The sequence below is a fragment of the Parasteatoda tepidariorum genome, chromosome 9 (assembly GCF_982258835.1).
Source record: "Parasteatoda tepidariorum strain Cologne lab strain chromosome 9, Ptep-v5.0, whole genome shotgun sequence".
Classification (NCBI taxonomy): Eukaryota; Metazoa; Arthropoda; class Arachnida; order Araneae; family Theridiidae; genus Parasteatoda; species Parasteatoda tepidariorum.
In genome coordinates, this window is record NC_141763.1 from 58,356,161 (window position 1) to 58,378,982 (window position 22,822).

The 22,822-nt window shown below is 30.8% G+C and overlaps 1 protein-coding gene across 1 annotated transcript; it reads right to left on the reverse strand.

Annotated features, from left to right (window-relative positions):
• Window positions 1–743: 743 nt before the first annotated feature.
• LOC107437694 (uncharacterized) lies at window positions 744–18,865 on the reverse strand. The gene is made up of 5 exons (XM_043046064.3): window positions 18,709–18,865; window positions 11,751–11,945; window positions 10,401–10,544; window positions 7,102–8,868; window positions 744–2,635 (listed from the first exon to the last, which is right to left on the reverse strand). Exons 2-5 carry the CDS (start codon window positions 11,932–11,934, stop codon window positions 2,496–2,498), a joined length of 2,235 nt encoding a protein of 744 aa, XP_042901998.2. The 5' UTR covers window positions 11,935–11,945; window positions 18,709–18,865; the 3' UTR covers window positions 744–2,495.
• Window positions 18,866–22,822: the final 3,957 nt, after the last annotated feature.

Sequence of the window (22,822 nt, forward strand, 5' to 3'; positions counted from 1 at the left end):
TCATATTTTGGTAAACCAGATTTTTGATAAGATTATCCAAATGAAAAGTGATAGTGTAAAAAATACAGTGTCAAAATAAGAGGATTTTGTATAACTGATTAAGCAGTTCACAAGAGAACGTTTTAAGAGAATGTAAAGTCTGGATGCAACGCATCCGGAACAAGAAAAAGTACCATTTTTAAAGGTAGGAGGTGAATGTAATGTCAACATTCATCGTCAAATGGTTTCCATTTAAAGCAAACACTATCTAAGACAAACATTTCGTATCTAAGACAAAGTTTTCGTATCTAAGACAAAGTTTTCGTATCTAAGACAAAGTTTTCGTATCTAAGACAAAGTTTTCGTAAGAACGTACATAAATATTGGATTTACAAAGATCCAAGGCAAGAAAAGGCCACTTAATTTATTAATGCTGTTGATCTCAACTTACAAGAAGTTGCGATTACTTTTACACAGTAATTTATCTGACGATTAAAAGAATGGTGTTTCTACCACTACAAATCATACTACTTTGCGTTGCTAAGTTCTGGACGCAACGACAATGCATTCACTTTAAATACTCTCATGTGACTCGATAAATCAGTTCTACGCTGTCTACGGTGTACACCTCTTTCTTATCCTTCGTCATAATCCTGAATGGTAACGCTACAATCATTAAAATACCTGATGCTGTAACACTTATCCACTTGTCATTGGAAGAACTTTACATGAAATGTTCCATGAAAAAATAAATAATTATCAAGTGTTTAAAGTATTTTATTTCAAATGGTGCATGGAATACACATGCGCATACAAATATTTAGATACGATTTTATTGCAAAGAATTAGATATTATTGCCCAAAACTATCCAGATTCCCTAGTTGCTAAGCACAAGTTCAAAAATAATGTAATAATTCTAGGAGTAATAATCAGCTGTCACAATAGTGGTGGTTGACTTTTACATGGAATATTAATGAAACTTCAAAGGGATAAAGACCGATATGATATAATACACTTATTATAATATTAATAATATATTATATAATTATACATATGCGAAGAAAAAAAACTGGAAGCTAATTTACATGTCACGTTTACTTTTTTTTCATCAAACAATGTTTTTAATCTTTAATCTCGCAAAGTTTAAAAGAAATTCGCTTAAATTGTTCGCTTAAATCGTACACTATCTTGTTATCCAAAGTCTTATATTTAAAACAATTTATATTTCAAAATAAAAAAGCATGTTAAGTTTTTGTATTCATTATTGTATCATAACTTAGTAGGCAATATGCAATTGATTTTTCAATTTTTTACTTTTTGTGGAAAATTTAGGGTAATTTTTAGTTTTTGCAATTGATCCGAAATGTCACTTCCCTCTAATGGGAAGCACAAGAAAAAAAAATGTTCATATTAGGTAAACGTCATATTCATATTAGGTATTCATATTAGGTTACTATGCAATGTTATTCCTGATGATATATCATAACTCCTCTTGAAGTTTTCTCAACATTTATGCGTTACCCTATTATACATAACGTTTTTAAACTTGTATATTTCGACCAAAAATTGCGTTTAAAAAATTGCAGCTTGGAGAGAAAAACCGATTGCAGATTTGAAATCAGCAATATCTAAGTTCTGTAAAAAAAATCTCAGGAAACAGAAAACAAAAAATAGTTGTTTCCCTCAGTGTAATCGATATTTTAATTTCATACTATGTAATTAATGACAAAGAAGAACGAAGAAATGCTGGAGCTCGCCGCTATTGCTTCTGCAATTTCGAACAGTAAATTGTAAAAGCGAAACCAAAGAACGTAGCTACTTATTTGCAAAGAATTAATAAATAAAGATTCATTTAAGTACATAGGCTTTATAAGTTTTGAAAAGTTTGAGCACATTACCTGCATTAATAAAAAGAATTGTGAAAATCACCCACTGATTGTCCTATACTAAATAAAAATAAGACTTTTTCTTTGTTCTATTATTATTCTGTATTCTCTATTATTATCTCTATTCCCTATTATTATCTCTACTCTCTATTATTATCTCCACTCACTATTATTATCTTTATTCTCTATTATATCTCTATTCACTATTATTATCTCTACTCTCTATTATTATCTCCATTCTCTTTTCCTGATATATTCTCATCCCTCATTCTAGTTTTACTTTTAGTTGACCTTCAGCCTTCCAAATTGTGGTATTATATTACCTTCCTATGATTATCACGGTTGCTATATTTATTTAATTAAATGAGTTGTCTATTTCTTAACATTTAATAACGACAACTCAGACACAAATGATAGATAAAATACTTCATTGCGAAGTTTAAGATCTTAAAAAGTAAAAAAGAAATTATATAATCCTAAATATTATCATTCATATTTACTTTTTCAAATGTACATAAATTTTATAACTATGAAAAAAAATTCTGTTTTCATTTATCGGTTGAATCGTCAGACTACTTGCATACTTTCAGAATTAGAGTTCTTACTCGTTTAAATGCATCAGAAACATTTTAGGTATATGTTATCTTTGAAGAGTGTCTTCTTTTTACCAGATATGGGAGAAGGTATACTGAGCAGCCGCAAAATAATGTAGCCCCGCTCAAAATATAGAATACATAATCATAAGAACCAAAACCACCTCTGAAATAACCTAAAAGAAATGAAAATAAAATCATGTGAGTAGATATTATATGAAAAAGAGGTTAGTTGTTTCAAAATAGTAAATTATAACAGGTAATCATTTCTGTTTTCTTAAAGTTCGCTTCACCCGTCAACGACATGGCTTCATCTCATGCATGATTAAAGATCAAGGGGTAAGATCGTTCTAATTCCATTTTTTACAAAAATTAAGATACAAGTCACAAGTTAATTATGATACAAGTTACTTCGATTGTCATCTATTGCGTTTTGGGAATGACTAAGTTTTGGTAAATCAATAACTAGGATAACCGATGCTTCAACCACCCCCGGGAGTTATTACTCAGTAAAGATGGACTTAGATGTAAAAAATCAGTTCCTGTGATTGCACAAATTCGTTTTCTTTTTTACACAATCGGCTTTAATGGACATAAACTGTTTTTCCCTTTTGATCTTCTTAAAAAAAATTTCCCTTAAAGTCTATAAAAAAAATTATTCCCTACCAAACACTTTAACCTTGGCCCCAAATGGGCTTAAACTTTCTCAATATGGGACCAACTAGGGACCAATATTTATTTTATAACCGTCGTTGAACAGCCGACCCAAATTGGAGTTTACAGCTACCAATGTGGACTCCGTAGCCTTGTAATTTTGAAGCTAATTCAGTAGACAAGGGAACTCCTGGATCAAATATTGGGAGAAATTTCGCCTTCGTGGAGTACTTTTTGATGAAACTAACCAGCATTTGTTCCAATATATTATCTATATATATATTTCTCTTACACGGCGATAAAAAAAAAAGCCTCATTACAACTCTCCGAATGGCAACGCTGGAAAATCAACCAATAATTACCGCTAAAAATGTCACATGCCAAATCTAGTTTGGGTGGCTCAACATATAGCGCTTCTAAAAACGGAAACGGAAATAACCAGAGTGTAAAATATTATGTGCTTATGCGCATCGTATTTTTTGTTAAATAATTTATTTATTATATATCAGTTTATAGATGGTAACGAGAAGAGTTTTGTGGTTGCTATGGTGACTAATTAGAAGGTAAATTGTTTTTTTGAGTGAGTGTGAGATTTGTTTTTTGGAACTGCGATGCTGTAATTTTATTGTTTAGTTAATAAATCTTCCTTTTATATTAAACGTGATAGTAGTTTCCTTAATTATTTGATTCGAAGTCCTTTAAGTTTTATTTGAGGTCAGTTTATTTTGTATTTTTTGACAAGAGAAAGCATTCTCACCAAACGAGATTTCTTCCGAAATTCAATGTTTTGTTTATGCAGGGTTTTTCCATTGCAATTTCTCTTATTTAAATTTTTAATAGACTTAATTATAGCCAAAATTTTAACCTTTTTAAAGAGATATCAGTTTTAGAAATTTTATCTTAAGATTTTATACTATAGCACATTTCTAATAGGTTTAACGAATTACGTGTCATTTATTTGAATTCAAATTTATTTTAATGACTTAGTATTTACTAAAAAGATGCAATTTTTTTTTTTTTTTTTTTTTAAAGTTGTTATATGGATTTGAATGATTGTTTTGAATTCTTAGAATTTTGTGCATTTGCAATGTACCTAAGTTAGTAGCGAACGAAGCGAGCTTGGTTTGCGAAGCAAACCATATAAGATTGCGTAGCAATTTTCGGGGGTTGGCGAGCGTTAGCGAGCAGGGGGCACAGCCCACTAGTTTAATTTAATATTCGATTTAATAATACTTTCTGGTAAAGAAAATTTAAATTAACTAATAAAAAAAATTTAAGAAATCAGAATGTTAAAACCTTCTTGTAAACTTTTTTTTTAGATATTTTTATCTACCTACTAGTATTTGATCTTTGCTTTTGCATCCGAATTAGGAGAAAATTTAGTTTACTCTTTCAGCACATAAAGATGCCTGCAGGTTCGTTCAGTAATGACAATCATGTGACCCTTAATATTATATTTTTAATTGAATATAGAACAATGTTTGTTTCGCCTTCGTGGAGGACTTTTTGACGGAACTAACCCGCATTTGCGTTACACGGAGAAGAAAACCACGAAAAAAAACCAAAGTTAGCCTGACGGCAGGAGGACCCATGATCCGTTTACCACTGACTATATTTTTTATGTCAGAACTGTGGTCGATGCTATCCTGGTGTGGAATTCGTATCGACCAGCCATCGGTTGAATTCGAACCCGGTTCACCTCATTGGGAGAATATTTGCCGTTTATAGGGCCAATATTACAAAATCGTCCGATCGATAAATTATCGACCTACATGCTGCCAATATAGGGCCTATAGTGGCTGAATAATGAATATAAAATATCCGGTGAATCTGAGAATCCTATATAGGGCCAATATCGGTAAATATCCTTTTGAAACTATATTCAGCCAAGATTCGTGAATATTGGTTCAATGAGAGCCCAAGTTATTTTGCTGCAAGGGTTTTGCTTCGAAAATATACATTATATAATAAACACACTACATTATACATTATAAAAATTATTCAAAATATGTTATTATAATTCTATGTTAGTACATTTAATTAATATATTAATCGAAACGAAATGAAAGGATAACTGGATTTGAAAAATAATCAAATGCACTCGAAAAAATATTTAAACTTAGGAATACAGAGAATGCGATACAATAATATGGAAAAGATAACCTTACATCATGTAATAGTTCGCATTGGAAACAGTTTTTATCTCTCTTTTGTCCTTATGTTTTTAAAAATTTTGATATAAATGTTATGATTTATATCTAGCAACATCTAATCTTTCCCTCATTTTATATTTATTCATTTTTGTTTTGTTACTTTTGACACTGTAAATTCAGCAGGAGCTCATAAAATGAAATTTACGAGACAGATAATTTTTCTTACAACAATGGATAATTAAATATTTTCAAAGAAAAAAAAAGCTTAAAATTGCAGTAGCTTCCAAATAAATAGGAATTTTGAAAAAAAAAGCGTTTCAACAGACACTAGATAGGGCTTTTTTGCACATGCTTTTTTTTACTACAAATTTATAGTTTATTTCTATCTAATAATAGAATCTTAACTTTATAAATATAGAAGGTGAATTTATAGATAGTGTTAATAATAATAAAACATAGGTAAGGACATTTCATTTACTTGGTCTTAAAAACACTTAGAAGAAATTTTTTTTAACTCCTTTATGTTAATTTACGGGGAATTATTTATCTGGAATATTCTTATTTATTCATTAATTTATATATATTTGTGAATAATTTTTGCTTAAATTTATTTAAAGAAGTACGTTGTATGAAAGTTAATTACCAATTTTTAAATCCTAAGTTTGTAAATATTTCTAAAAAGTACTTCTAAAAAGATTTAAGTATACTTAAAACCATAAAATTTAAAATTCGTTAACTAGGTCCAATAGAACACTTTTCAGTGAATAATGTGAAATATAAATGACACTTGGGAATAATAATTTTTTTCACTGTTGCATGAGATTTTTAAACAGATCTTAGATAATTTCAGATAGCTGATTGCAAATCTGCAATCGGTTTAGTCTATTTTTTGTCGAAATGTTCAAGTTTAAAAACGTAATATGCAACAAGGGGTCGCATAAATGTTGAGGCAAACTTCTAGAGCAGTTAAGATACGCCATCTGGATTAACATTAAGTAGGAACCCATGTTCTAAAATATCGTCATACACCACTAGAGGCGCTTACCTAATATTAACAGTTTTTCCATGTGCATCCCATAAAAGGTAGGCACTCCTATCCGCGTACGACGTCACTTCCGGATATTCCAATGCAATTTTAATCCTGATGATCTGTCCTAACTTCGCTAGAACTTTGTCGCAACATTTACACGACTCTTTGTTACATATAACGTTTTAAAACTTGTACATTAATAGAGTGAAAATGTCATTTTTAAAAACGAATCTGTACCCTCAGGAGCAAAACTAATTTTAGACTTGAAATTCGACACCCGAATCAGGTGAGATCAATTATTTGTGTAAGTGCAACAAAAAAATTGTTCCCCAGTGTTATTGAAAAATATCATTTAATCAATTAATAAATTAAAAAAATTCCAGCCATATAATTCTCCGTAGGTTAACATGGAGGAAGTAAACTTTCTTTATCCCTAAAAAGTTCTACAGTGAAAAAAAAAATTTATTCCCTAAAGTTCGGCAGAATGCAAACTCTCTAAAAGTTCTGCTCATACTGTTACGGAAATTGTGGAATCGCCATGGAATCATTTTAAGAAAGAAAAAAAGAAAAACGTAACTATTTAGTAATCTCGTTGGTTGTCTAAAACGTTACCCCGTCTGTCTTTAGTTGCAACACAAAACAATTATAGTTAGAACATCTTTCGGAGCTCTCTCCCCGTTGCCGTCTGGTGAGTGAGTGTATCAAGAGAGCCTACTTTACTACAGATGGCGCTGCACGGTGTATGCAACGCTATCGGTATCACGTATTAAGTAATTCATGAAATAACACATAGAAATAAACCTACCTAGCATTGGAGATATTATAAGGCTAAGTGGAACATAGAGCATCACTCTGCAGCTGTGGGCCATTGTTTTTAAGTCTTCATCCATGTAGTTATCCACCATAGTAATTTGTAGAATAACTGTCATTCCAAAGCAAATTGATATAACTATTTCACAAGCCATGACAAGCATAAAGTTATTAACATAAACGATTAAAAATAATGCCACTGCATCTATAAAGAAAGTGATAAAACACAACTGCGGGAAGCTCAAAAAGTATTTGTCAGCAATGTATCTTGAACCTAGGCGTCCAAGTATGTCAGTTAACGGAAGTAGTATGACATAATATATTTCTAAACTTTCGGGGACTTCTTTATCGCGAACAAAGTCTAAAATTATTGTCCACACAGCTACCATAACGGCAGCCACTAATCCGTTAAAAATGAGAATGACTATAAAAGTTGGATCAATAAATATTCGGAAATTACGAGACGCAAGTTTAATTTTACTAAACATTTCTACATTTTTGTATCGTTCTTCTTCATTTATGACTTTATTTAAGTTCGAAAACGGGGAATCGCAACTAGACAACTCATTTGTATGTTGTTTTCTTTTGTCAAGAGTTCTATTCAGTGATGAATTAGACATGTTGAAATTTTCAGATGATATACTGTCAACAGCAGAGCTTGAACGATATTTTTGTGTGTTTTCCTCACTTAAATAATTATCATCGATTGAAATTTTTGAAAGGCTTCTATTCTTTACACCATTATTCAGGGGTGAATTTGAAGTACTGATATCTCCATAAGATATTTCTTTAACAGTAGAGCTAGATAAACATTTGTGGGTTTGCTCCATATTTAAATAATCGGCAGTATTTGAAATATTAGCATGAATTTTTCCATTCTTGCTGTTATTCAGAGATAAATTTGAAGTACTGATGTTTTCATAAGATATTTCTTTAACTGTAGAGCTTGACAGACCTATGCAAGTTTGCTCCATATTTAAATAATCGGCAGTATTTAAAATATTAGCATGAATTTTTCCATTCTTGCTGTTATTCAGAGATAAATTTGAAGTACTGATGTTTTCATAAGATATTTCTTTAACTGTAGAGCTTGGCAAACCTATGCAAGTTTGCTCCATGTTTAAATAATCGACAGTTATTGAAATATTAGCATGAGTTTTATCATTCCTACTGTTACTCAGAGGTGAATTTAAAGTGTTGTGATCTTCAGAAGATACTTTTTTAACATTGGAGCTTGTCAGACATTTGTGGGTTTGTTCATTTTTTAAATAATCATCAGTGCTTTGAATATCGGTAAGAGTTTTGTTATCCGGAGATGAATTTGAAGTACTGAGACCTTCATAATTATCGTTTTCCACCTTAGAACTTGATTGACATTTGTTGGTTTGTTCCATACATAAATAATCAGCAGTATTCATTATATTGACAAGACTTTTGTTACTATCACTTTTATTCAGACTATTTTTACTATAACTTTTATTTACTACTACAATATTTTCTTTTGGGATGCTATAGGACGGTTTTGTTGTAGGATTTTCTATTAAGAGACTGGCTGGTATTGAATGTGCTATAATTGCAGATAAAATAAGAAAAGAACCAGATGTCCCATAGGTTTGTATGCAAGTTGTCGCTATAACTGGGAGCAAGACCCCTCCAAGGGAACTTCCTGCTAAAACAAAGCCATTAGCTTTGTTTTTATTTCTCTTAAAATGTTGATTTAAAAGTGGAGCTTGCATATTATGAGCAAATCCATAGCTTAGGCCTGAAAAAGAAATAATACAAAATTTGTTTCACAGCTTTTTGTGTAAAACTTCTTCAATGTGATCGACCAATAAAGTAAAAGTTATTTTAAAGTGATGTTGAGTTATCATTATAGAAGTGACATAGATCCAATCAAAAATAATTTATTAAAATATAAGACATATATGTGTATAACTATTTATAGTATTATTAAAAGTTGTTATAATATAACTATCTCCCTCGACTACTCTGTTAGGTTTAGTCTGGTAACTACAGGTGGCCAGCCAACCTGTGACAAAACTGTTAAAAAAATGAATAGTTAAAATTCGCGAAGATTTTATATTTTTGATTAAACAATTTCCTGAGAAAAATGCTCCAAGCGAACATTTATCCAAATCAAGAAAACTATTATCTTCAAGTCGTTTAAGGATACAAATTTCATCAAAGCATTATATTTAATTACATATTATTACATTTGAATAGGAAATACAACTTAAAATGAAAGAAGCATTAGAGTCATTAAACCAAAGAAGCCTGTTCGCCAACTGAGCGCCAATACCATATTGTCATATAGTACACACGGATTTAAAGCAGAAGCTGGAAGCTGACGAGAGTTAAAAAAGCAATATCATCAAGCATACAGAAGTTCACGTTTCTTCAAAATCGTGATTTTGAGACGAAATTATTTTTAAAATATAATAAAACACGACTACATGTTTGCAAATACGTCAGAAAAAGAAAGCTTCATTTCTAAGTGTATGCTGTTTTTGCTGCTTTTACACAATCATCGTTAATCGATGTCGTCGAAAATGTCAATGCATTTTTAATTGTTGTACCAAGTTAGCGGGGAAAATTCGTTTTAGGGTTAGTAAATTTTAGTAAGGATTTCTTTCGTAAATTGAAAAGTAACTAGCAATGATTAAAAAAAAGTTGCCGGTCCATACAGTCCTTTACTGAAAGTAGCTTGCAAAATAGAGAAACAATTGCAAATGATCGCAAATCGCCGATTGCAAATGATGACTCTGCCGGTTTTCTAGAGTTAATGATCAGCGGTGTTTGGTGAATATTTACAAAATTCAGAAATTCAATCAGTTTAAAACTACCCTTTAATCTTGCCAACTTGTTGCACGATAAAGATAGACCTAATGAGCAGCCAAGACGTTAACGAATCTGTCAGGAAATTTTGAGCCCCCCTCTCCTATCTGTTCAAATCTGAATCATGTGAAAAAGCTCAAAAAATTGCGGGACATTGGTTTCAAACAAACGATGAACTCAAGATGTGCCACAGCAATTGGTTCAACAAGCAGTCAATGGTTTTTACGAACATAGCATTGAATGACTAGTATGATTATGGGTTAAATTCCTCAGCAATTGTAGTGATTCTTAAAACTTCACTAAATACAGTGTATTACATAGTTTCTAATTCATTAGACATTGACGCATGTAATGTAGTGAGTTGTTTATGTTTTCTATGCTTAATATTGAGTGTAACTTAAAAAGATTTTCTTCACTTAGAAAAAGAAAAATGTCTTAATGGTAATTTAGTTATTTTACCTAGTATTATTCCCCACAAGATTGTAATAACCAGTATTTCTTCAGCAAAGAAACAGCCTCCAATTCCTAATGTGGCCATTACACATCCAATGGTAATAATCCATTGCATACCAATTATTTGTTCCAGGAATCCCATAATTGGACCTAGAAAAATTTATGAATTTGAGCTAATAATATAGTTCGGAAGAGATTTTTAATTATTTTGTACTAAATTGTCTTTAAAATATATTCTTTAAGACATTTGTTTCTTGTTTACTTACGAAACACTCGATGTTTTTAAAGATTTATTTTTAAAATAAAACCCGGCCTAGCAAGTGACGGAGGTTAAGGCTTCACAATTTAGAGACCAACGGTGTGGTGGTGAACAACGTGTTTAGAATTTCCACACCATCTGGTAACCATCGATTTGAAACTGGGTAGGGATTTCAAGACAATACTGGGGATAGATCCTCTGTGCTACACAATGGCAGCTCTGTGCCTTAACCATTGGGTCTCATCTCGCCTCAAAGATTTATTGCAATTGTAAATGAAATTTATTCTGCAATAATTGATAATATCACAAATTTCTGTTGCTGTAAGATGAAGTAGTTTTCACAATGGAAAACAAAACTCGTAAGCCACAAACGTCTTGCGATATTTTCTTGATGGGGAAAACGAATCAAAATTACAGGACAATAAAATTATTCAAATAAAAATGTAGTAAGTTGTATAGACAAAAAAATATATGTAAACAGACAAAAAAAAATTTATTAGCTATTGAAAGAAGTTATTTCAATATTCAACAACTAAAACATTTAAAATGTTCTATAATGAACATCATTTGCAATTGAAGACCAAGGGAAAAGAAAGGTTTATGTCCATTTTCATAAAAATGACAATTGAATCACCATTTGTTACATTTTAAGGAACATCAAGTTTTGGCAAATCAATAACTTGGAAAATCAATTTTTCGGACTGGAACAAAAAGTTATTACACAATCATGATGGGCCGTGCTCAGAAAAACCGGGTCCAAACAGCCTTGAAATTCGATTTTTTTTTTTTTTTTTTTTTTTTTTTTTTTTTTTTTTTAAATCAACTTTCATGGACATAAACCGTTTTATCCTCCTTGATTTTTAATTATTTGCACATATTCTTCCCTCCATCAAATTTTTTGTCCACATATTGCCTGTTATTGTGAACACTTACTTTAAATATGCTTTCAGATCTCAAAAGCTGGTAAAAATTCTAACATGATTCCTCGTTTATATGAAAGCCAAGCTTAATAAACAGAATATTAATCACCAGGTTGACAAATATTTTGCTTGTTCATTATACACATGTAATCAATAAACTAATAAAATCATGCTCACCTGCAAGATTTTTTACCATTAATGTTATGACAAAAGGAAAAGATGCTTGTTTTCTGTCCACATTATAACGAGTTATAGATTCCACAAAATATATCGAAGATAGTCTAGTTGCACCAGATACCAGAAATTGTATAATGAAACAGCCAATTAGTATTTTGCAGTTTTTAACGGTTTTTGCCCTCATACCTTTAGATTCTGTAATAAAAAGGGGAAAAATCTATTTCGTATTCTAAAGAAAAAAATAAACAATTAAGTAACATAGTAGCATTAAATTAAATTGTTGATTTGTCATCAGTAACGCAACCTTAAAAAGCTGGGCTTTTCAATCAGAACACTACTCAAAATGCGTGTTTAAGGAAATTAACATAGCCCAAAATGCGTGGTAAGAATATGGACAGAGTAAAAATGGGTGTTTTCAATGTTAAACTCAAATTAACAACTCATATTTAACAACTCATATTGACTCTAATTTAAAACCTTCTGAAAATTAAGAATAACTGCATGTGCAGTAGAAATACTTTAAAATGATGTAAAAAATTTTATTCCTTACAATTCAAATTTTTTCGACTATTCTTAAATAAAATAATAACTATTCACTAAAATTTACTTTCTGTATGTAATTGTAGTTGCTGGATAAACGAATTTTATAATTGTGTGGAAAATTTTTTCAATTCGCTTAAGAAGTTCTCGAGACATGGTGAAATACGTAAAAAGTAAAATTAACGTTACGGTGGCCAAGCTTTGATTTATTCTTCTGGCAAACTATGGGGACCATATTTCGCAAATTGTGGCAACCCTCTATATTTTGGGGGTCAGAAATCCGAAATCGTCGATTAAAAGTTATGTTTATTCAGAGAAAGTACGTTTTTCTGTATGATTTCGTAACGTGAAATATCGTTTGCACTAATTAATCAGCATATTTAAGGTCACCCCCTCGAACCATTAAATGAGACCAAAAACATGAATTCACATAATCAAAAGTTATTCAAGATGGTCCGTTTTTCCCCCCCCTTTTTTGGAGCACTATACTACAATTTATACAGTATATACCACGGTACTTTATTATAGAAAATAATTAATTCGTTATGCTTTATAACTTATTATGGCTAAGCATGACTCGGGTCGTTTATCCTCCTCAACTCGAATTGCAAATGTTTACGATTTTTTTAAAAACTAAATTTGAAGGTGACACGGTTTATCGTAATAATAACTAATGCATTTATTGCAGTAGATAATGAAATATCTATGATTTATAATACACACATTATGGGTAACATAATATGGGTGTAGTACAATAAGGGTAACGACGGCCATTGTCCCTTTGCGTGACACGAATTACGCATATTGGAAACCTTTCAACTGGATGCGTGTATACCTTACACGGTCTACAGTTATAAACAATTAATTTATTTTTGTATATGAACTCCTCAGCATCTAATATATATAATTCTCTTACGTGGCTCCCAAATTTTGGCTGTATTTCTTTTCCGCCGGTGGCAACGTTTGCTTTGTTTTGTTTACGTTACTATTTCTCTTACATGGCGAATCGACCAATGATTGCCGCTAAAAATGTCACATGCCAAATCTAGCTGAGGTGGCTCAGCATATAGCGCTTTTAAAAATGGAAACTGAAATAAACAGAGAGCATCAGCTGCGGCAATCTCATACTATTAAGCTAGGCAGAAGTGAGTAGTCTTTGTCGATAGATCTCTATTTTAGTATTTTGTCGAAAGCGCTTTTTTTCACGAATTTAATTGACGATTTTTGATTTATATCACAAATTATACTATAGCACATTTCTAATAGGTTTAACGAATTACATGTCATTTATTTGAATTCAAATTTATTTTAATGACTTAGTATTTACTAAAAAGATGTAATTTTTAAAAAAAAAAAAGTTTTTATATGGATTTGAATTATTGTTTTGAATTCTTAGAATTTTGTGCATTTGCAATGTACCTAAGTTAGTAGAGAGCGAAGCGAGCTTGGTTTGATTAGCAAACCATATAAGATTGCGTAGCAATTTTCGGGGGTTGGTGAGCGTTAGCGAGCAGGGGTCGCGGCCCACTAGTTATTTATATAACTCAATATAGATATGTACTACAAGATAATATCTAGATATATTAATCTTTGAGCCCGACATTGGTGTTCAATTCACAGCCTGGCGCAAACATTTCGAGAAACAAACTATAGATGCTAAATTAAATAAGGAATGGAAATTTAAAAATTTTCAAAAATTCATTAAAGGTTCAGCTTTGAAATTATATGTTAATAACTGCTTAAATTGTAATTCTTATCGGGAAATAGTTGAAATTTTTCATGAGCATTATTTTTCCCCTCCTTTTGGCTTTAATGATTTTCAAAATTTAAAATTTTCTGGCCAAGCTAAAGACCTAAATTCATATTTTACTGAAAAGGTAGAGTTAGGTCAAAAAATAATTGAGTTGAGCGCCTTGCCAACCAGACTATCCCGGCCCTGAAAACGAAACTGTCCTATAAATATGACTCTGGGCGCTAACAGGTTAATATACTGTAATTTCTTTCATTTATCCCTTTTTATATCATTGCAAAGAAAAATAGACAAGGCTTTCGTAGATATTGATTGCTGATAGAAAGTTTTATTTCCAAATTTTTACTGACTCGTTGTTGGCTAGTCATCCTTTCAGGACATATGGTATTTTTATTAAAAAGGTAATTAGTGGTATTAACATGATTTCATTATTCACATTTATTTTGGTTGAGCAAATCATTTGTATTCACTATATAATATTCATAAAAAAGACTTTTATTCATATAAGAAATTATGTGCACGTTTTACTGTTATTAATTTAAAGTGGAAGCTAATGTTCGCTTAATTTGTATGCATAGAACTACTTTTATAATGGGAGCATTTTTATAATACTTATTCTCATTATAAAAGTATTTTATAATACTTTTCTAATGAAAGAATCTTTATTGAAATTCGTGAGCTAATACGCGCGAAATAAAATGGGGATTTATTTGATCGTTATTTTAACATTTCAATGGGTCATCTATTTCTAGTAAAAGTATTTTAAAATACTTTTTTGAATATTTAATTGATTTAAGAAAAAGAAAACACAATTATCTTATTACGGTCGCAAATTTCAATAACGTACTCAGAGACTTGCCCTCTTGCTCCTCTTTGTAAAAAAAATATTTTCTAGGGTTAACGAAATTTAAGCTATTTTTAGTTTAGTATTTTTCATTTTAAGTATTTTTTTTTCACCACTACATATCAAAAATTCAAAGTTCCATATGAAATGCAAATTCTATTTCACTTATCTCGTGGTCTATCTTTGAGTGGGAGCAATTGTTCTCATTCTACAAGTTTTATTAGCAACTAATTTATCACAACATTTACCGAAACAGTATTAAAAGTGGTAAAATAGTTTATCATGGACTTTTAAAATTGGTGGTAAATATACTTACCACGGCCTTATAAAAGGTTCAGTTAAGTAATTTGAATTTAAAAAAATATCGGAAATGCTGACTTCTCTCATTTTTCAGAAAAATATTTCCTTTCAAATAGTTTATTGATGTGACTAGCTTTCTTGTCTTATACTTATCTTCATTTTACTTATTTTGAGATTATTTTTATAAATTTTTACCTAACATTTAACGCCACATAGCATTTACATTTTATAATACGCTAGACGTATGACAATTTCAAATTTAATACATTAATAATACAAAATATATCTGATACACTAATTCCTATTCAAATGAATATTAGATTTTTAAATTGCTTTATGTAAAAATAGTAGATTCAGAATTATATTTTTATTATTAATGTTATAAATTCTTAGCAAATCTAAAACTGGACAAGTTTTTTTTTTTAATTTTATGTACGACGTGCACTAAATGAAAGTTAGAATGAGATTACTAAAAGTACCTCTTGCATTGTACTTTTAATTATTTTTTAAGAAAAAACAGCTTTTTATTTACCATTGAATTTATGAAACATATTTACAAACGATTAAATATTGTACTTAATACAATAGCACTTTTTTTATACAAAGAAAGTCTCTCAAGGAAGTTATCTCAATGCGGTATTTGCTTAACTCAATTCCTATAATACAGCAGAAATTGATTTATCCTCGCAATCACTTATAAACATAAATACATAATTTTTAGATTCTTGATATGTTTTATTAATTTATACATCCTGAAGATTAAAGTCCTTTCAATCACATTCAATAACAAAAGTTACTTTCGGCAGGAAAAAAAGAACTTATCTTTGTTACAAAGCTTTCTTTAATATTTATTATAACTTAATCTAAAACACTAAAATAAAAAGAATTAACAAGAATTTTATATCAAAAAATACAATAACTCCGCCTTTTATTAGTATTACCTGATCTAGATTCTGAAAACGTAATCCTCTAAAATTCAAAAGCTGTAGTACTATTGTGGAAAAAATCCTTTTAATGAATTTGTTACTAGATTACTAATACCTCTAAAATTTGAAAGTAGTACTATTGTGGAAAAAATCCTTTTAATGAATTTGTTACTAGATTACTAATACCTCTAAAATTTGAAAGTAGTACTATTGTGGAAAAATTCCTTTTAATGAATTTGTTACTAGATTACTAATACCTCTAAAATTTGAAAGTAGTACTATTGTGGAAAAAATCCTTTTAATGAATTTGTTACTAGATTACTAATACCTCTAAAATTTAAAAGTAGTACTATTGTGGAAAAAATCCTTTTAATGAATTTGTTACTAGATTACTAATACCTCTAAAATTTGAAAGTAGTACTATTGTGGAAAAAATCCTTTTAATGAATTTGTTACTAGATTACTAATACCTCTAAAATTTGAAAGTAGTACTATTGTGGAAAAAATCCTTTTAATGAATTTGTTACTAGATTACTAATACCTCTAATATTTGAAAGTAGTACTATTGTGGAAAAAATCCTTTTAATGAATTTGTTACTAGATTACTAATACCTCTAAAATTTGAAAGTAGTACTATTGTGGAAAAAATCCTTTTAATGAATTTGTTACTAGATTACTAATACCTCTAAAATTTAAAAGTAGTACTATTGTGGAAAAAATCCTTTTAATGAATTTGTTACTAGATTACTAATACCTCTAAAATTTGAAAGTAGTACTATTGTGGAAAAAATCCTTTTAATGAATTTGTTACTAGATTACTAATACCTCTAAAATTAAAAAGTAGTACTATTGTGGGAAAAAAACTTTTAACGAATTTGTTACTGTATTACTAATACCTATAAAGTTTAAAAGCAGTAGTACTGTTGTGGAAGAAAAACATTTTAATGAATTTGTTACTAGATTACTAATGCCTCTAAAATTTAAAAGCAGTAGTACTATTGTGGAAAAAATCGCTTTAATGAATTTGTAACTAGATTACTAATACCTCTAAATACTCTAATACTAGATACCTTTAAAATTTAAAAGCAGTAGTACTATTGCAGAAAAAAACGTTTTAATGAATTTGTTACTCGATTACTAATAAATTTAAATGCAGTAGTACTATTGTGGAAAGAAAAGAACGTTTTAATGAGATTTTTAATGAAGACAGTTGAAAGTAAAATCTAAAACTAAAATACATAGTAAAAGAAAATGAAAAATATCAAATTAAAAAGAGATAACTATCTACCAGTTTTCTATCTATAAAATTCTTAAAAAAGGCTCGCGTTTCTTAACTTTACGGTTATAAAGATTAAAGAAAGGATTAATTGTCCGAGATAGTCTGGTTGACTGGGCACACGTTTGTGAGAATGTGACTTCGAATCCAGCCGGCCGAAGACTCCACGCGTAGTAAACGTGACTGGTACATGTTAAATATGTCGGGTCACAAAGTCCTCCATGTTCCCATAATAAATCGACACCTCTAGGGATACTGAATCGGAGATTGACTGTTCGCTGGTTCAAAATTGCGATCTGTGGGTGTATAATTGGGTTCGCCCTGTAAACGGGTGTGACGTATGAGTGTGGCAGAAGACGAATTCTTTGCCATAGATGGCGCCACTGGAAAACAAGATTAATCACACACCCTCTGCCTTAATGGCCGATGTCAACAACAACAAAGGATTGACTGTAATTTCCTTTTTGCGTATTTTTGAAGCGCATGACGTTTTCAATCAGGCAATATCTTACTCCTTCTGTTTCTCAGGATTATTCCTTTTAAGAATTAATTCTTTCATTTATAGCTTACCTCGAATGATGCATTATGGGAACCACTGCAATTTGGCTATGTAAACTCCAAATGGTCATTTTGTACCAGAATGGTCATTTTGATACCATTCTGTAATTAATTTTTTTAATTAATTATAAGCAGTTTTTTTATTGATCAAATTCGTGAGAATCTAGATTTATGTTTTTAAAAAAAAGGAAATTTCTGAATATATAAACATTTTTATACCTTACAATTCATTTTCTTCGTCATTAACAAATAAATTAATGAAAATTATGTATAAATTCTTTTAAATTCCCTATTAACATTACGTATTTGTCTTTGGGCTGAAGGCTTACAACGTTTTGCATGAGAATAATTGGAATTTAACCAATAATTCAAAAGATGTGAAGAGAAACGTGACGCATTAAAATAACATTTGAGTAACAATTTTTTTTAAACCATTATAGCGGTTAAACTATGAAAACCAGCTTTTCAAAACTTTGTCCATCTTTCCCCCTATTTGAAAAAGGATAAATCCGAATTTGATGGGAAAAAATACGTTTCTGTAGAAAAAGTGAGTTTTATGGTAAAAAAAAATATATTCCGACACAATTACAGTAAACTGTTATGCATATTTTAAGAGATTTCTCTAAATATTACCAAATCAATTTACCGAATGAAAATCCGATCAACCGCTTAAAGATAAAAGGTTGATCCGTTTTTTTTCTTTCGCTGATTTACATAATTCTTCATAAAGAAAGAAAAAAGAACTAGAATAACGTAATACTTACAAGAAATTGGCATGTAAACTTAATATCTGTCTTTGCCTACAAATATTTCCTTAATCAGTATAATAATCATTTTTTTTTTCAAATATAATTAAAAAAAAACATCAATTGTCAAGAAACAATGCTGTCAATATATTTTCCATCAAATGCTTCATACTTCATTTAAGAAATGTTATCTTCGATAATTCTGATACAAAGGGCAAAGAGTAAGTAAAATGCCTAAGATTTCGACTTGATACTGTTAATAAGGCTTCTTCGGTCTTGGAAACTGTCATTATTTTATTCATCCATAACATAACCATAACAGATAATATTTCTACAGCCATAACATATAATCATACCATAACAGATAATATTTCTACAGTTTACAGTGTCTTGCTTTCTTAAATGACATAGTTTTTCATGCCGGCTAAATTCGTAACACAACATTTTTGTTAAAAATAAATGTAAGTGTAACTCCTGAATATATTTTTATAGACCACTTTTATACAATCTTTTAAAAAAATCTCGTATTTATTTAGAAAAATTTTTCAGTTGTATAAAAATTAAAACGTTGTTACGAAGTAACTATTTAGATTTATTTTTGATCCATTCAGAAATGGCTTTGAAATTTTAAACATAGCAGGTGCTTTGGTTCCGCATACTATCATACAAATTATTAGTGACGAAGCTTGCCTTTCACGAGCATATATGTTTATATATATTTTAGGATACTCAAGTTTTGACTCGAGAGGTGTGTGAGAAAGTAGTTCATCACTTAATGGATCATTGGTGTGAGTTTATATCTTACCACAAGACAGGGATAGAAATCATTTTTATGCTTCTGCTGCCTAATATGCAGAAATGTTCCGAACTCATACTTACTGTAGTTTGCGTGGTTTAATGGCTACCGGACTGATTTTAAATCATTTCTAAAATTCAATGCATAAAAAGCTATGACAATATCGCTAATATCTTTCAAGAATAGTTAAAGTTGAAATCAAATTACTTCCCTGTCGGTTTAGTCGTGGGTAACAGCTAAACCAGGGGTTTCCAACTTACATGAGGCCGGGGGCCACAATTAAAAACACAAATCAAATGGCGGGCTGCAACTTTATCAAAATTTTATGTAGGACTCTCTTATGTTTGAAGGAACATTAAATATTACTGTCAGATTTTTACCAAGTTGTACAAAACAAAAGTATTGAATTACAAATTAAAATCAGAAGTAGATTTTTAAAAATATTTAATTACATATTAAAAAATTTGGGCTACAATAACTTTAATGCCCACCCATGTATTAATCAATTAATGTGCAACAGATATCGAATTGCTAAGATATAAAACTTTAAAAAGGTTGGTATTAAAACTTTCATGTTCAGCACACAAAATGTCAACCACCAGAGAATAGATATTTACATTTAAAATTTACGAATGTGTGTGTAAATATTTTCGTTCAAAATGAGTGGTTTCAAAACGTTAAATCGGAGAATTTCTTTGGGAAAATTTCTGATACACACATGCTAAATTATCTTCACAAAATACAAAAAAAATGAAATAAAAAAGAGCAACATACACGATTATTTTTATCTTTGAATAAATATTCTCTTGGATGCAAAACCTGAGAAATAATTTTTTTTGCACCGTTGGTATGATAAATTTCACAGAAACGAAGAAATTAAGTTTTTATTAACGAGAAAAGTATTTTAAACCCATATAGATTTCTTGCGGAAATTGTCCGCAAAAAAATGACAACTAAAATATTTTAGTTCGCGGGCCACAAAAAAAGGCTTCCGGGCCGGATGCGGCCCCCGGGCTGCCAGTTGGAAACCACTGAGCTAGACCATAGTTTCCCAACGATGGCGGTAGTAGTATGTTAAGGGGCTGTGGACTTGTTTTGGGCAGTAGGGGGGCGGTGAACTTGTTTCGGGCGGTAGGGGGTGGGCAATGAGCATGTTTTGTCATTCAAATTTAATATTGAAACTCCCAAATAAAATTATTAAAATAAAGATTAATTTAATAAATAAAATTAATCTAAAATTAATATTAAAAAAGTAAAATTAATATAATAAATTTATCCAATTCACCATCTGTACAAGCAATAAAACGAACTTATGCTATATTTATTCTCCAATTCGAACCAGCGCAGGGCACGGGTTAGTTGTTTTTGACTCAGACTCATTCCAGCTATTTGGCGAAAAGTGAAATGCTTACGCTTTCAGTATGAATGTTTGACTTGAACCATGTTTCTTATGATAGTTTTCGTTCGCTTCCAATCGTTTTCCTCCTTAGTTTCGATTCGATTTCAGTATTTATTTAGCCAGGTACATCAGCGAATTAGTTCTGTATCGTAAATTATTTATTAATTTTGAGAAATAGTTGATTTTCTTTCGTAGTTTGTATTTTGCTGCCGCCAAAAATGTCGATTAGCAAAAAGAAGTGTCGTCAAGGCAATGTCACGTGCTTGGAAGTTCAGATTTTTTAAATCGCCGTCGAACTCTCAACTACGTATGTGTTTAATTTTTAACAAAGTTTTATCTAATGAGGCTGTAGAGGCTGTTGGTTGCGTCAGCTCAGATTGCATGGAAAACTGAGGTAGAAGGATCGAGGATGGGAACGAAGATCGAAGGTAGGAGGACGAACCGAAATAGTTCCTGCGCGGATGAATACCGGCGGAGGAGCATCAACCGGTGGCCAAGGCAGGGAGTGAAAAGGCTGAAATCCAGTATTTAAGCAGATGACAGTTTGCCTTCGAGAGAGGTTGTTGTGCAGCGTCCGAGACTTCGTCCCGATATCCCAATTCTTCCCGGTGACGCCCACCTGCAGAATGCGACATTTACAATCAAAAGTTTAAGTTTTTAATTGTTCTTTTTAATAACAACTTTTAATGTTTTTAAAGAATAACTTGTTAATTGGAGTTTGTGAAGTTTCGTAGATGGTTTGTTATCTTTCAATATTAAAGAGGATGTTTCTTTGCCATATTGTTTCATTTTTGAAAGTCTTACATCTCCATCACCGAATCATATACAGAGGCAATGAAACCTTCCCGTTTGCAGGAGCGTTTGCAAAAAAATTCATCCTGACAAGCAAAATGAAGATTAGTCATTTTTCACGAAAATCAAGGACAAGTTTTTGAAGGTACCTGCTATCTCAGGCTTACTACGATCAAGGAAGTTTTAGAAACAGTTTTACAACATCCAGCCTCATCCAATTTAATTAAAAAATATCTCATTAAGCAATGATGCAGTGCGACGACGAATTGATGAGATGGCTGAAGACGTTGAAGTTTCCTTATGCAAACTTTTGATATCCGACGTAGTTTTCCGTAGTAAGTTGATGAATCAACCTTGCCAAGTAATAAGGCTTTACTGTTGGTGTAGGTCAGGTTTGTTAAGGAAAGAAAAATTATTCAATAGATGCTTTTTACAAGAAGCTTGATTGTAGATACCAAAGGTGAATCTATTTTTAATACAGTTGAAGATTGTTTTAAAGAGAAAAATATTCTTCTTGCGAATATTAGGTCTGTTGCCAGCAGTGCTAGGTCAACATCATGGGCTTATCGCCTTTTTGAAGAGTTAAGTATCAGATATTTTAGCTATTCACTGCATGATTCATGGACAGCATTTAGTTGAGGAGAAAATCTCAGCTACCGTTTGCAATATATCGATCTATTCTGTGAACAAAATTCGCAGTAATGCTCTGAACGATCGATTATGCAGACATTTGTGTAAGAAAAACGATGGAGAATTCAATCGTTTGCAACTACACACCGAGATTCGCTGGGTTTCCAAAGAAGCCTGTCTCAAAAGGTTTTAGAATCTTTCCGACGCTGTGCTTGAGTTCCTCGAAGACAGAGGTGTAGCTCTGAGAGGCAAATTGATAGAATTTAAGATAGACGTTGCATACATGACGGATTTATTTGAAAAACTTAATAGTGTTAATTTGCAACTTCAAGTCGACGAGCTCAATTTGATCACTACAAAGTTAATTATTTCTTTTTGGAACAAAATCATTTCGTGGGAGCTGAATTTTGGTCAGAATGAGTTCAGCGAATTTCCAATCTTATCGGATCTTAAAAAGAATGGTGGAATTTCCTCTGATGATACACAAGAATATTGCCAACTCCTTGAGCTTTTAC